Source organism: Panulirus ornatus, chromosome 41 (genome assembly GCF_036320965.1).
Source record: "Panulirus ornatus isolate Po-2019 chromosome 41, ASM3632096v1, whole genome shotgun sequence".
Lineage (NCBI taxonomy): Eukaryota > Metazoa > Arthropoda > Malacostraca > Decapoda > Palinuridae > Panulirus > Panulirus ornatus.
This window is the reverse complement of record NC_092264.1, coordinates 14,966,186-14,981,508: the sequence shown is the minus strand read 5'-3', so window position 1 is coordinate 14,981,508 and position 15,323 is coordinate 14,966,186. Positions and strand designations below refer to the sequence as shown.

General features: G+C 49.3%; 1 protein-coding gene across 1 annotated transcript in view; it reads right to left on the bottom strand.

Annotated features, from left to right (window-relative positions):
* Nucleotides 1-4,826: 4,826 nt before the first annotated feature.
* nompC (no mechanoreceptor potential C) overlaps nucleotides 4,827-15,323 on the bottom strand; it is a 334,011-nt gene continuing 323,514 nt past the window's right edge. Inside the window, exons 25-30 of the mRNA XM_071686202.1 lie at nucleotides 13,469-13,660; nucleotides 10,700-10,947; nucleotides 9,850-9,974; nucleotides 9,235-9,460; nucleotides 7,296-7,448; nucleotides 4,827-5,598 (exon numbers count right to left, since the gene is read on the bottom strand). Of these exons, the coding sequence (XP_071542303.1) occupies nucleotides 5,363-5,598; nucleotides 7,296-7,448; nucleotides 9,235-9,460; nucleotides 9,850-9,974; nucleotides 10,700-10,947; nucleotides 13,469-13,660 (1,180 nt within the window). The 3' untranslated portion in view covers nucleotides 4,827-5,362. The remainder of the gene's footprint in view (nucleotides 5,599-7,295; nucleotides 7,449-9,234; nucleotides 9,461-9,849; nucleotides 9,975-10,699; nucleotides 10,948-13,468; nucleotides 13,661-15,323) is intronic.

Here is a 15,323-nt window from a genome sequence, read left to right as displayed (position 1 = left end):
ATATATATATATATATATATATATATGTATATATATATATATATATATATATATATATATATATATATATATATATATATATATATATATATATTCATATTGCTTCATTGAAAGGTTAATTGTAAATATAAATGCATCTTCCTAAACTATTAAAGTATAAAATTAGCTTATTACTAATTATGATACAAAAGATCGTCCCATCTAGGGCCAGGATCTGTTTGCTGCCACGGACGGGAATGGACCGCTGAACACGTCTAATGTATGGCGACTGACGAGGGGAGGGAAAGTGACTTACGGACGGGCGACTGAAGAGAGGAGGGGAGGGAAAAGTGACTTACGGTCGGGAGACTGAATCTGACCCCACACCCTTCCCCATACCTGCAGCTTGACCTTACCCCACTCCCCTCCCCACACCTGCAGCTTGACCTTACCCCACTCCCCTCCCCACACCTGCAGCTTGACCTGATCAGTCCTTCCCTCTCCCCGGCCGAAAATGAAGACGTGGCAAAAGTTTTGATTATAAAAAAAAAATTCAGTCCGTTCCATTTATGCCGTAGCTGTGCGTTATTACATGGCTTATGACTGGTCCTCGGAAGCAGTCCATCTGTCTACTAGACTGACGCCACGTCCCCACGACGCCTGTTGCCCACGGGCGAGACAAGCCCTTCCAGTATATCTCAACCTAACCTACGATGCGTTCCGTGTCCACACCCGAGCATGCGCGCGCATGCTCTCTCTCTCTCTCTCTCTCTCTCTCTCTCTCTCTCTCTCTCTCTCTCTCTCTCTCTCTCTCTCTCTCTCTCTCTCTCATCCAGTACAAACGCGGCGGAACGGGCCATAGTGGTCTATATTACACGTACCCGATCCCAAATCCGGAATGCGGTGGATCTAACCATGCCGGATTTCGGGATAGTCATGTTATTAAGCCGTTCGATTTGACAGGTAGTTGGTAGAATAAGTATCGTAACAAGTACGTAAAGATGATTCGCGTGGATATTATACCCCTGCTGGGGTGATAAATTTTCATGAGAAATCATCTTGAAGAATTCGTTCCAATAGCTCTCATGATATTCAAAACTGATGTGGTTTTCTCCACACATTTTCAACAGTTGTGAGCGACGGTGTGTCCTGAATTTTGTGAATGGGTCTCATGAATAGTCACATGGGTTTTGTTAAGCCTTATTCATCATGAAATACCTTAGCTTGGGTCACGGTTAAACCACCATGCAGAGGAATCTCTTTGCTCTTGCTTAGATTTAATCAATCGTCAAGACTTTGTTCAGATAAATGCTTTTAGATTGATGTAATGTTTTTTTTTTTTTTTGGTATGTCTCATATACTTTTGGCACTTCATGGTCTGCAGATCTGAGTGGCTGATCCTTTTAAACTGTTTTAAAATCTATATGTGATAGAGGTTCCGACCCCATACTCATGATTCAAACCTACACATTGAGACTCCCTTTTCTAAATTCCACAGTAAATCTTATCTACCTTCTAAATATATAGGGGAAAAAGGCCATCTCTTAACCACTGGATCATTTTGTTGCATTTTTGGACATTTTTTTTACAGTGAAGATAGAGAGAACGATTGACCGAAGACCACACGTAGAGAACCGACTTGTCGTGACCCACAAAACAAACTGGCTATATCTTAGTGATCAATTTGGAGCGGAGACCAACCTAAGATAAGACTTAACATTTTTGTAATCCATGATTTGTTTTCATTCATATTTTGTGTATATTTTTAGGTATATCAAGTCGGAAGTGTGCATCAGTAGTCAGAAAAGGTCAGTGTTTCAGGAATTTCTCGAAAATAAGGAAGTGTTAATTAGTATAGCCAGTTTGTGAAACATTCCGGTTTTACGGTTGCCGGATTTGGGATCGTCTACCTGTATATATATATATATATATATATATATATATATATATATATATATATATATATATATATATATATATATCTTTTCTTTCATACTATTCGCCATTTCCCGCGTTAGCGAGGTAGCGTTAAGAACAGAGGACTGAGCCTTTCAGGAAATATCCTTACCTGGCCCACTTCTCTGTTCTTTCTTTTGGAAAAAAAAAAGAAAAAAAAACTTTTGATAGTAAACCAACATTTCCCCGTTATAAAGGTGTGAAAATTCTTACGTTCATTGATTCAATCATTCGTACCTGTTCGCCATTTCCCGCCTCAGCGAGGTAGCATCGGGAACATATGAGAGAGCCTTGGAGAACAGAATTTTTCGCGCCAGGCTCCCTCATTCTGTTGCCTCATTCAGAGTGTGGTAATGGAGAAGAGGGAGGAGATCTCTAACTCATCCAACTCTCGTCCCTCAACTTGGTCGCCTACTAAGACACACAGGGAAATACGTGGGTAGTGTTCTTTCTCCCCTAACCCCGCAGGGGCCAAGTTTCTTATGTACAAAATCTACATATATATATATATATATATATATATATATATATATATATATATATATATATATATATATATATTTGGCTACAAAATTGTAAAATATTGAGCGGAAACATTTCAGTCACCTTCACTTAATTATTGCAATGGAACCGTCATTTTGAAAGGTTCCACAATGAACTGTTGCGACAGCACTTGGTAATGATTGTCCAGCAGGCTCGTCACGGTAGTTCTACACAGAACACATCCGTATGAAATAAAGAACATGTCTTTTGTTCATGTTCTCTCAAAGGTTAATGGTACAAAATTGGTTCTCTCACTTTTGGATAACAGTAGCAAGGTAGGTATGTTAGATTTTTTTTTTTATATCAACACGACAGTCACTTTCGCTGTACCGGTCGATGATACAGTCTTTTAGCTCACGTCCTGGGCGGCGTGGCTCCTGGTGCCCACCCTGCTGTGGTCCAGCGTGGCTCCTGGTGCCCACCCTGCTGTGGTCCAGCGTGGCTCCTGGTGCCCACCCTGCTGTGGTCCAGCGTGGCTCCTGGTGCCCACCCTGCTGTGGTCCAGCGTGGCTCCTGGTGCCCACCCTGCTGTGGTCCAGCGTGGCTCCTGGTGCCCACCCTGCTGTGGTCCAGCGTGGCTCCTGGTGCCCACCCTGCTGTGGTTCAGCGTGGCTGCTGGTGCCCACCCTGCTGTGGTCCAGCGTGGCTCCTGGTGCCCACCCTGCTGTGGTCCAGCGTGGCTCCTGGTGCCCACCCTGCTGTGGTCCAGCGTGGCTCCTGGTGCCCTGGTGCTCCTGAACTTCACACTTCAGGAACTGAATTTTACACCTCAGGAACTGAACTTCACACCTCAGGAACTGAACTTCACACCTCAGGAACTGAACTTCACACCTCAGGAACTGAATTTTACACCTCAGGAACTGAACTTCACACCTCAGGAACTGAACTTCACACCTCAGGAACTGAACTTGACACCTCAGGAACTGAACTTCACGCCTCAGGAACTGAACTTGACACCTCAGGAACTGAACTTCACACGTCAGGAACTGAACTTCACACCTCAGGAACTGAATTTCACACCTCAGGAACTGAACTTCACACCTCAGGAACTGAACTTCACACCTCAGGAACTGAATTTTACACCTCAGGAACTGAACTTCACACCTCAGGAACTGAACTTCACACCTCAGGAACTGAACTTCACACCTCAGGAACTGAACTTCACACCTCAGGAACTGAACTTCACGCCTCAGGAACTGAACTTCACACCTCAGGAACTGAACTTCACACCTCAGGAACTGAACTTCACACCTCAGGAACTGAACTTCACACCCCAGGAACTGAACTTCACACCTCAGGAACTGAACACACACCTCAGGGACTGAACTTCACGCCTCAGGAATTGAACTTCACACCTCAGGAACTGAACTTCACACCTCAGGAACTGAACTGCACACCTCAGGAACTGAACTTCGCACCTCAGGAACTGAACTTCACACCTCAGGAACTGAACTTCACACCCCAGGAACTTAACTTCACACCTCAGGAACTGAACACACACCTCAGGGACTGAACTTCACACCTCAGGAACTGAACTTCACGCCTCAGGAACTGAACTTCACACCTCAGGAACTGAACTTCACACCTCAGGAACTGAACTTCACACCTCAGGAACTGAATTTCACACCTCAGCAACTGAGCTTAACACCTCAGGAACTGAACTTTACACCTCAGGAACTGAACTTCACACCTCAGGAACTGAACTTCACACCTCAGGAACTGAACTTCACACCTCAGGAACTGAACTTCACACCTCAGGAACTGAATTTCACACCTCAGGAAATGAACTTCACGCCTCAGGAACTGAACTTCACACCTCAGGAACTGAACTTCACACCTCAGGAACTGAACTTCACACCTCAGGAACTGAACTTCACACCTCAGGAACTGAACTTCACACCTCAGGAACTGAACTTCACACCTCAGGAACTGAACTTCACACCTCAGGAACTGAACTTCACACCTCAGGAACTGAACTTCACACCTCAGGAACTGAACTTCACACCTCAGGAACTGAACTTCACACCTCAGGAACTGAACTTCACACCTCAGGAACTGAACCTTACACCTCAGGAACTGAACTTCACACCTCAGGAACTGAACTTCACACCTCAGGAACTGAACTTCACACCTCAGGGACTGAACTTCACACCTCAGGAACTGAACATTGCACCTCAGGAACTGAACTTCACACCTCAGGAACTGAACACACACCTCAGGGACTGAACTTCACGCCACAGGAACTGAACTTCACACCTCAGGAACTGAACTTCACACCTCAGGAACTGAACTTCACACCTCAGGAACTGAACTTCACACCTCAGGAACTGAACTTTACACCTCTGGAACTGAACTTCACACCTCAGGAACTGAACTTCACACCTCAAGGACAACTTTACACCTCAGGAACTGAACTTCACACCTCAGGAACTGAACTTCACACCTCAGGAACTGAACTTCACACCTCAGGGGCTGAACTTCGCTCTTCAGGAACTGAACTTCACACCTCAGGGACTGAACTTCACACCTCAGGAACTGTACCGCACACCTTAGGTACCCAACACCTCAGGCACTGTACCCCACACCTCAGGTACTGTACCCCACACCTCAGGTACTGTATCCCACACCTCAGGTACTGTACCCCACACCTTAGGTACCCCACACCTCAGGCACTGTACCCCACACCTCAGGTACTGTACCCCACACCTCAGGTACTGTACCCCACACCTCAGGTACCGCACACCCCAGGTACTGTACCCCACACCTTAGGTACCGCACACCTCAGGTACTGTACCCCACACCTCAGGTACTGTACCGCACACCTCGGTCGCTGTGCCTCACACCACACGCTGGCGCCGTCAAGAGGAGGAGGAGGCGCTGAGCTCTACGTGGTGGAGGCCTGGCCTGCGTTCTCGACCCCGCCGTTGAGGAGGGACTCGTCCTGCAGGTCTTCGACGGAGTCGGCGGGCAGGTCCTGGTCTTGGCCTCCCTCCTCCCCAGGCTGCACCTCCTTCCGGTGCATCATCCGGTACCGGTTCACGACGCGGCTCCACTTGATCACGTTCTCGATCCGGCGCACGCCCTGGGGGCCCTCCATGTTGCTCAAGGGCACCAGGTTCTCTGTGAGGAGGGAGGGGGTTGAGAAGGTCAGGACAAAAACGGGGTGTTCAAACACAAGGCCACTGTTAACCCCTACTGTTAACCCCTCACACTATGTCAGTCTTGGTTACAAACTAGCTAGTCTAAAGCTTAACAAAGCTGGCGTTGAGCAGAATGACCCCCTGACCCCAAGCTGGAGCTTTACAGAATGACCCCTTGACCTAAGCTTAAGCCTTTAGAATGACCCCTTGGAAAAGCTTGAGGTCCATGATCTCATCTACATACAATATAGTCACTGAGTAAGAAAAGGCGTGATGGGAATGTAATGATTTGGAGACGACCCCAAGCTTGCCCTCTGTTTCTGAGGGACATATGTATAACACCAGGGGGCCGTATGCGGAAAAATTCTTAGATTTTTTGCTTATTTTTATGCTTAGGTGAGCACGTGACTTAAGTGCCACACAGAAAAGGACTAAGCACGATGCTTAGCAAAACTCAAGCATAATATTTAAGAAGTATGAAATGCAGTTTGAGTCAAAATATTTGTCGTCTGCTAAGCAAATACTTAAGCGTAGGGCAGCTTTCAGAAACATGCTTAGCAAAATTCTTAAAGTTAAGTAAAATTCTTTGGGGTTAAGCATACTTAAGCATTCTAAGAAGTTTTCTGCATACGGCCCCAGGTCCCCTCCACCTCCTACTGCTCCTGCTCCTGCTCCTCCTACTACTGCTCTTCCTCCTACTGCTCCTGCTCCTCCTACTACTGCTCCTCCTCCTACTGCTCCTCCTACTGCTCCTGCTCCTGCTCCTCCTGCTACTGCTCCTCCTCCTACTGCTCCTCCTACTGCTCCTGCTCCTGCTCCTCCTGCTACTGCTCCTCCTCCTACTGCTCCTCCTACTGCTCCTGCTCCTGCTCCTCCTGCTACTGCTCCTCCTGTTGCTGCTGCTGCTCCTCCTCCTGCTCCTGCTCCTGCTGAATAAGAATCAACACCTGCACTCACCATGATCACCCGGGGGCGCCTTGTGTTGCTCACATACTGTATTATGTCAGCTGGGGCGGGACGGGCAGCTGAGGCCTTACCTAATTGTATCGTATATGAGGCTTGTGAACGGGAGTGACCTGTGACCTGATGACAGTACTGACCTGTGGCCTGACGATAGTACTGACCTGTGACCTGATGACAGTACTGACCTGTGGCCTGACGATAGTACTGACCTGTGACCTGATGACAGTACTGACCTGTGGCCTGACGATAGTACTGACCTGTGACCTGAGGAAAGTGCTGAACTGTGACCCGAGGACCGTACTGACCTGTGGCCTGACGATAGTACTGACCTGTGACCTGAGGAAAGTGCTGACCTGTGGCCTGACGATAGTACTGACCTGTGACCTGAGGAAAGTGCTGAACTGTGACCCGAGGACCGTACTGACCTGTGGCCTGACGATAGTACTGACCTGTGACCTGAGGATAGTACTGACCTGTGACCTGAGGAAAGTGCTGAACTGTGACCCGAGGACCGTACTGACCTGTGGCCTGACGATAGTACTGACCTGTGACCTGAGGAAAGTGCTGACCTGTGGCCTGACGACAGTACTGACCTGTGGCCTAAGGAAAGTGATGACCTGTGGCCTGACGACAGTACTGACATGTGACCTGAGGAAAGTGCTGACCTGTGACCTGACGACCGTAACTGACCTGTGACCTTGGGAGAGTACTGACCTGTGCTCTGGGGCATGATGCTGGCCTTGCTGCGTGACCTGAGTTTCTTGATCCAGCCGCCGCCGAACTCGGTCTTGAGGTCGGCCTGGTGTGGGTCCTCAGGTCGACCCTCCGTCCGCATGTACTCCATGGCCTTGTCCGAACACAGGTTACCTGGGAGGAGGGGCTGATGAGCAGGGAGAGAGAGAGAGAGAGAGAGAGAGAGAGAGAGAGAGAGAGAGAGAGAGAGAGAGAGAGAGAGAGAGGCCTATGGTCTGGGTATGTCTCGTCTTTATGTTATCCGAAGGTATGAGTTCTCTTAACCTTATCTTTCGCTCTTCCCCTCCTCCTCAGTGTTTTCTGTCGTGTGGATGTTGATAACAGTCCTTATCTGTCGTGTGCATGGCTGACACTCAGTGTTATCTGTCGTGTGCATGGCTAACACTCAGATGAGTAGCATTTCGCTATGATAGAGTTAGACATAATTAGAAGGGTCTATAAGTAGATTTTCACATAATTAGAAAGGTCTATGATAGATTTAGACATGAGTAGAAAAAATTATGGTATTCACACAGAAAAGTTTATGATAGATTTAGACATAACTTTAAAGGTCTATGATAGATTTAGACATTAGAAATGTCTGTGATAGATTTAGACATGATTAGAAAGGTCTATGAAAGATTTAGACATAATTAGAAAGGTCTGTGATATTCAGAAAGGTCAGTGATAGATTTAGACTCTTCTAAAAGGTCTATGATAGATTTAGATATAATTAGAAAGGTCTCTGTCAGGGAAACAGTCATTCTTCAAGCTGAACTTTAAGAGACAAGTTCGATTCCTTAAATTTGCGTTTCGAACTTGACAGCGTCTCTATGTTGTCGACCCCCCAAGAAAAATAATATTATCCCCTTCGTGAATCATGTCAACAACTGCTCATTCCTCATGCTTTGACCTCCCTAGTCTCGTCTACTCTTGATATCGAAAGTGCCAAAGTGCCACTGTCAGCCGTCATCCATTAATATCGAAAGTGTCAGGTGCCACTGTCAGCCGCCACCCATTATTATCGAAAGTGGCAGGTGCCACTGTCAGCCGTCACCCACCCTCTGAGTCCCATTCATTCATCGTGTGTGACGCCGTCATCCCATTAAGTTACGTTCTGTGCTGCAGGACACATCCCATTCTGTCATCCTCGTCTGAACCTACGATTACTGGTGATACAAGCCGCCCATGTCAGCCCCTGTGTACCCATGACAGTTCCTGTGTACCCATGACAGTCCCTGTGTACCCATGATAGTCCCTGTGTACCCATGACGGTTCCTGTGTACCCATGACGGTTCCTGTGTACCCATGACAGTCCCTGTGTACCCATGACAGTCCCTGTGTACCCATGATAGTCCCTGTGTACCCATGACGGTTCCTGTGTACCCATGACGGTTCCTGTGTACCCATGACAGTCCCTGTGTACCCATGACGGTTCCTGTGTACCCATGACAGTCCCTGTGTACCCATGACGGTTCCTGTGTACCCCTGACAGTCCCTGTGTACCCATGACAGTCCCTGTGTACCCATGACAGTCCCTGTGTACCCATGACGGTTCCTGTGTACCCATGACAGTCCCTGTGTACCCATGACAGTCCCTGTGTACCCATGACGGTTCCTGTGTACCCATGGCAGTCCCTGTGTACCCATGACGGTTCCTGTGTACCCATGACAGTCCCTGTGTACCCATGACAGTCCCTGTGTACCCATGATAGTCCCTGTGTACCCATGACAGTCCCTGTGTACCCTTGACATCATAAACATTGACCAGGGAGCAGCCCTTGAATAACCCTTACACCTGAAGCTAGACCAGGAGACCACATGATCCGTCACACACCCATATCTACGCATCTGGCAGCCGCCATATCCCCTCCAGACTCACGCCTGGTCGCAAGGGCGTCCCCGAGAGCCCGAGACTCACATTTGAACTTGAAGACGGCGATGATGTAGACGATGAACTTCACCAGGAGGTTCAGGGGCGAGGGCGTGCCGGAGGTTCGACTCATGTTCCGAATGAGCTTCGCCAGCCCGAACTTCCACTCGGTGTCGCTCTTCGCTTGGATCCTCTGGTAGGTGTCGGACATCATAGCAATGAGGAGGTTGATGAGGACCACCACAGTCACCATCTGGTAGATGCCGAACACGATCTGTCGAGGGAGGAGGAAAGCGCTTGGTCGGACACAGCAGAAGAACACCTCTGGTATGGAGATGAACCCTTATGAAACACTGAACCTTTCGTGTGTGTGTAAGACTAGCCCAGGAAACGCTCCAGGTGGAGCGGATCTTCACGTCTACGTAAAGGACACGAGAGGGAGGAAGAGACACTGACCTACTGTCAAGACTGGTTGGGTTGGGGAACGAGGGAGGGAGGGAGGAGGGAACATGCAGGAGGGAGGGAGGAGGGAACATGCATTCGTTAGAGGTGGCGTAGTTGACTACTTCACGGGGAAAAGCAGAGTTATAAACTACGTCTCAAGGATGAGGCTGTACCACCACCAACCACCAGTACTGCTGCTGCTTCCCCTTGGTTCCTCACCTTCATGAGCGACTGGCTCCAGCTGGGGTGGCTGTAGAAGGGAGGCATGTAGTCCGGCTCCACCAGGCCGAAGAGGGAGAAGAACAGCATCTCGCCAGTCTGCACCGGCGACTGGACTGGTGCCTCTGTGGTAGGGAGGAGAGAGAGAGAAGGTCTTGGTGAAGTGGGTTGTGTTGACCAGCCTCTAGTGTGTGTGTGTGTGGTGTGTGTGTGTGTGTGTGGTGTGTGTGTGTGTGTGTGTGTGGTGTGTGTGTGTGTGTGTGGTGTGTGTGTGTGTGTGGTGTGTGTGTGGTGTGTGTGTGTGTGTGTGTGGTGTGTGTGTGTGTGTGTGTGTGGTGTGTGTGTGGTGTGTGTGTGGTGTGTGTGTGTGTGTGTGGTGTGTGTGTGTGTGTGTGTGTGTGGTGTGTGTGTGTGTGGTGTGTGTGTGTGTGTGGTGTGTGTGTGTGTGTGTGTGTGGTGCGTGTGTGTGTGGTGTGTGTGTGTGGTGTGTGTGTGTGTGTGTCAGACTCCAGTTTTGAGACGCATCTCGTCCACCACATACACAATATAAGCACATCACATGCAGCTGCTCTACGATCCCTTCGTCTTGTTTCCCCAGCTGGCTCGAATGGCACGGCATCTCCGTCTGTGGTCTAGTGAGGGAGGGTGGCAAAGGGGGGGAGAAAAAAAGGCCTGGCTTGAAACAAGTCGACATCTTCCATAATCAATGTAAGTTAATGAGCGACTAATGACTCCCTTTGCTTCTGACATCATCATTGAAACTCCTTAGGGGGAAAAGGTGGGCCATGACCATGCGAGGTGGCGGTAATACCGCCGTGCCTGAGGGAGGAGGAGCTCGTTGGCCACTTACCTGCTGGAGGGTATTTGCTCTCCGAGGTGGCGTTCAGGCTGGTGTAGATGGGCCTGACGGGGTTGTAGATGGCGGCCACGTACATGGAGAAGCCGAAGACGAAGATGGCGAGGATGACGAGGAACCTGCCCAGGTCCACCATGAGTTTGCCGATGATGACGGCCCACGGCCCGAAGAGGTGGTGGAAGGAGAGGAAGTCCAGAAGCTGGACGGAGGCCAGGAGGAGGGCGATGGCCAAGAAGTTGTTCCTGTCGGCCGACAACGCGTTAGCTTTTGGACCTTTTTAACCCCAGTGTGGCAAGACAGTGGTGAACTCTCTGCCCACGCCTGACACATGGTGTAACGACGGATTACATAATTGTGGTCTAATATCTCTTGCATACCTGGTCTAGGACGCCTGCCAAGAGGGGGGGGGGGGGGTGGCAGGATCCGTGACGCCCCTTAGTGTAACAAGGACACCATTGTTACGGGGTGGCAGGATCCGTGACGCCCCTTAGTGTAACAAGGACACCATTGTTACGGGGTGGCAGAATCCGTGACGCCCCTTAGTGTAACAAGGACCATTGTTACGGGGTGGCAGGATCCGTGACGCCCCTTAGTGTAACAAGGACACCATTGTTACGGGGTGGCAGGATCCGTGACGCCCCTTAGTGTAACAAGGACACCATTGTTACGGGGTGGCAGGATCCGTGACGCCCCTTAGTGTAACAAGGACACCATTGTTACGGGGTAGCAGGATCCGTGACGCCCCTTAGTGTAACAAGGACACCATTGTTACGGGGTGGCAGGATCCGTGACGCCCCTTAGTGTAACAAGGATCATTGTTACGGGGTAGCAGGATCCGTGACGCCCCTTAGTGTAACAAGGACACCATTGTTACGGGGTGGTAGGATCCGTGACGCCCCTTAGGGTAACAAGGACACCATTGTTACGGGGTAGCAGGATCCGTGACGCCCCTTAGTGTAACAAGGACACCATTGTTACGGGGTGGCAGGATCCGTGACGCCCCTTAGTGTAACAAGGACACCATTGTTACGGGGTGGCAGGATCCGTGACGCCCCTTAGTGTAACAAGGACACCATTGTTACGGGGTAGCAGGATACGTGACGCCCCTTAGTGTAACAAGGACACCATTGTTACGGGGTGGCAGGATCCGTGACGCCTCTTAGTGTAACAAGGACACCATTGTTACGGGGTGGCAGGATCCGTGACGCCCCTTAGTGTAACAAGGACCATTGTTACGGGGTGGCAGGATCCGTGACGCCCCTTAGTGTAACAAGGACACCATTGTTACGGGGTAGCAGGATCCGTCACACCCCTAGTGTAACAAGAACAACATAGTTATGTTCACTCACCTATAGTAATGACCTACAGTGTTGACCAATTGCACTAAGTGTGTGTGTGTGTCCACGTCAGCAATGAATTTCTCCTGAAGGAGTTCTCCTCGACCTCGAGATACAGACGACTATATACTCCTTAACACCTTCAGCATTTAGCAACCTGTGGCAGACCTGGAGAATCCCGACCTCTGAATCTAACAGCGACGCGTTCACCCTCGAGGCAACCATCATACCGGTCGTTAAGTTGAGCCTAAAGACCACAGGAATGACCCTTACAGGCCATGTAACCTTTTGGTAACCTTCTGGGAATTACAGGAATGGTCCATATAGTGTCATGTTTGGAAAGGGTCGCAACTGAGCGCGTGATCAAATATATTCCTATGAGACCGCGGGGAAATGAAACGTGATTAAGTTCCCAAGTGCACTTTCGAGTAATAATCACATCATCAGGGGAGATACAAGTCGCTTGTTTACCACATGGTGTCCTAGCTACGTCTCTTCGTTGTATGTCAACTGACTGTTATATTTCTTTCTTGTGTCTCCCCTGATGATGTGATTACTACACGAAAGTGCACTTGGGAACTTATCGTGTTTCATTCTCCCCGAGGACTCATAGGAACAGTCATGGTTGCGTGGACGAATGCTACAGTTGCCACCTTCCTGGTGGAAGGGTGTTGGCTGCAGCCTGAGGCACGTCAGCAGACGTTGTGTGGTGAGGATTGGGTAACCCACGTCACGTATTTGGCCAAGCTAATATCATTACAATCATTACCGGAGGTTACGAGACGCTGCATAACGAACCTCCGTCTCAATGGAAAGCCCCTCCAGTTATGTAGATAAAGGCGAACATCCACGTTAAAACGAGTGTTGAAGACTGTGCTGTGTTGCTCTGATTTTAAATGGATAAGACGAGGGTAAACTGGGAAGCGACGGTATAGCTGCAGCCTCCCAGGGTGTTCTCAAAGGCGTGAAGTTGCGTCATCATGGAAGGGCAATGGAAGAGCTGTACTGGAGGGGACTCTCTCATATCCTGTATGTCGCGGACGCTTTACTGTAGTAGAGTCACAAATTTAGCGGACCTATTTCGAAGTCTAGGTCAAGTTGACGTGATGCCAGCTACGCTACATGAGTTCGACCGCCCGCCCGCTCCCTCCCTCCCTGGAAAATGATGCTTGAGGACGAGAATTTGGCCAACGACGTGATATACAGGGTTTCAAGAGGGTTGATCTGATCCCATATACAAACATATGACTGTCGATTACCTGACATAGAAGCCTGTAAGGAGATCAGACCAATGTCTAATTCTATAGTCAATTTTAGTTGTAGGTTTGTGGTGTCCTGGCCACTCACTGCCTACAGAACACATCGTTAGACGAGTGTTCAGCCATGATCAATACCGAAGTGGTCTAGGGTTCGACCTCCTCCCTACCTGATGTACAGCATCTCCAAGATGAGTTCAAATCTGCCCAGGTAGAAGAAGCCGACCAGGTGTACGAGGACGCCCAGGCTGCTGAAGACGAGGACGAAGACTTTGATCCAGCCCAGACCTGCGATGTCGCCCGGGTTGGTGAGTTCCATGACCAGGTTGCCACTCAGCCACAGGAGCAGCACCCACTCGTACCTGACGGAGGCCCAGGGGCAGGGGAGAGAGAGAGGAGAGAAAAAAACATGGTTAGTGGAGACTACGAAAGCTTTAAGGTAACATCACACGCTGGGGGAATTCAGGAGGTAAACACAAGAGGAGGGAGGGTGTTTGAAATGGCATCTGCAGGTAGAGGGTTGTGGGCAGCACCTGTATTGAATAGTGTTACTATCACCCTAGTTCCTGGGGGTGTTGAGGTGGTGCCCATAGCCATCTTGCACTCGACATGTCTTACTTACTTCCTATCTCGGCGAGACTTGTAGACACCAGGTGGTTCTTACAGTCTTCTGTTCTATCCATTTTTCACTCTGTATCTTCCCATTCTTTCCTCATCTCTCTCTCTCTCTTTCTCTTTTATCTTCAGTCTCTCTCACACGTATCATACCACAGCCTTCACTCACAATCCCGCCTCACAGAAGGACTCTGTGCTCACACCAGCACGGCTGTGGCACGCCTCGTGGTCCTTGCATCACCCAACTTCGACCTCATCCGTCGTAACATTTGCCTTCGGAAGGACAATTTTTCTTCGGCTGCTCCTCCGCCAACTCCCTTCTCCCGAACGCTACAAACTCTGTCTTAAATTTCTTCGACTCTGACTGCGTACCTTCCTTCCGTGGGGCTGTAGGTCTTCTACCTCGTAGATGTCGACCTGTGTAGGGTTCTCTCATCCTCAAGCTGAGGTTTTCTACCGCGTAGATGTCGACCTGTCTACCGTAGAGTGTCGTCTTCAAGCTGAGGTCTTCTACTTCGTAGATGTCGACCTGTCTCCCGTAGAGTTTCATCTCAAGCTGAGGTCTTCTACTTCGTAGATGTCGACCTGTCTACCGTAGAGTGTGACTTGAGGTCTTCCAAAGCCGATGCTGGGCCACTGTGGCGAGCCCCTCTACGTGGTCTACAGTTACTGGTATCTTGGTAGAGTATGATCATCCGGCTTGCCCATGTTCCACACAGGCACCACCAGTCTCCCATCACTCTCCCTCAATTTTTTCACCTCTAACCTTTGAACAGTAGGAGTAATACAGGCAACGGGAGCAAAAACAGTTAGATGCGGAAGTATAGACTGTAGAAACAGAGGCGGTAGAAGCAATAACAGTAGCAACAGAGGCAGCAGAAGCAACAACAGTAGCAACAGAGGCAGCAGAAGCATTAACAGTAGCAACAGAGGCAGCAGAAGCATTAACAGTAGCAACAGAGGCAGCAGAAGCAACAACAGTAGCAACAGAGGCAGCAAAAGCATTGGCAGTAGCAACAGAGGCAGCAGAAGCATTAACAGCAATAAGAGAGGCAGCAGAAGCAACAACAATAACAACAGAGGCAGCAGAGGCAACAACAGTAACAACAGAGGCAGCAGAGGCAACAACAGAGGCAGCAGAGGCAACAACAGTAACAACAGAGGCAGCAGAAGCAACAACAATAACAACAGAGGCAGCAGAGGCAACAACAGTAACAACAGAGGCAGCAGAGGCAACAACAGAGGCAGCAGAGGCAACAACAGTAACAACAGAGGCAGCAGAGGCAACAACAGTAACAACAGGGGCAGCAGTAGCATTAACAGCAGTAAGAGAGGCAGCAGAAGTAGCAACAGGGGCAGCAGAAGCAGCCACAGCAGCAACACAGATGAAAAACAGCAGCCAGGGAAACA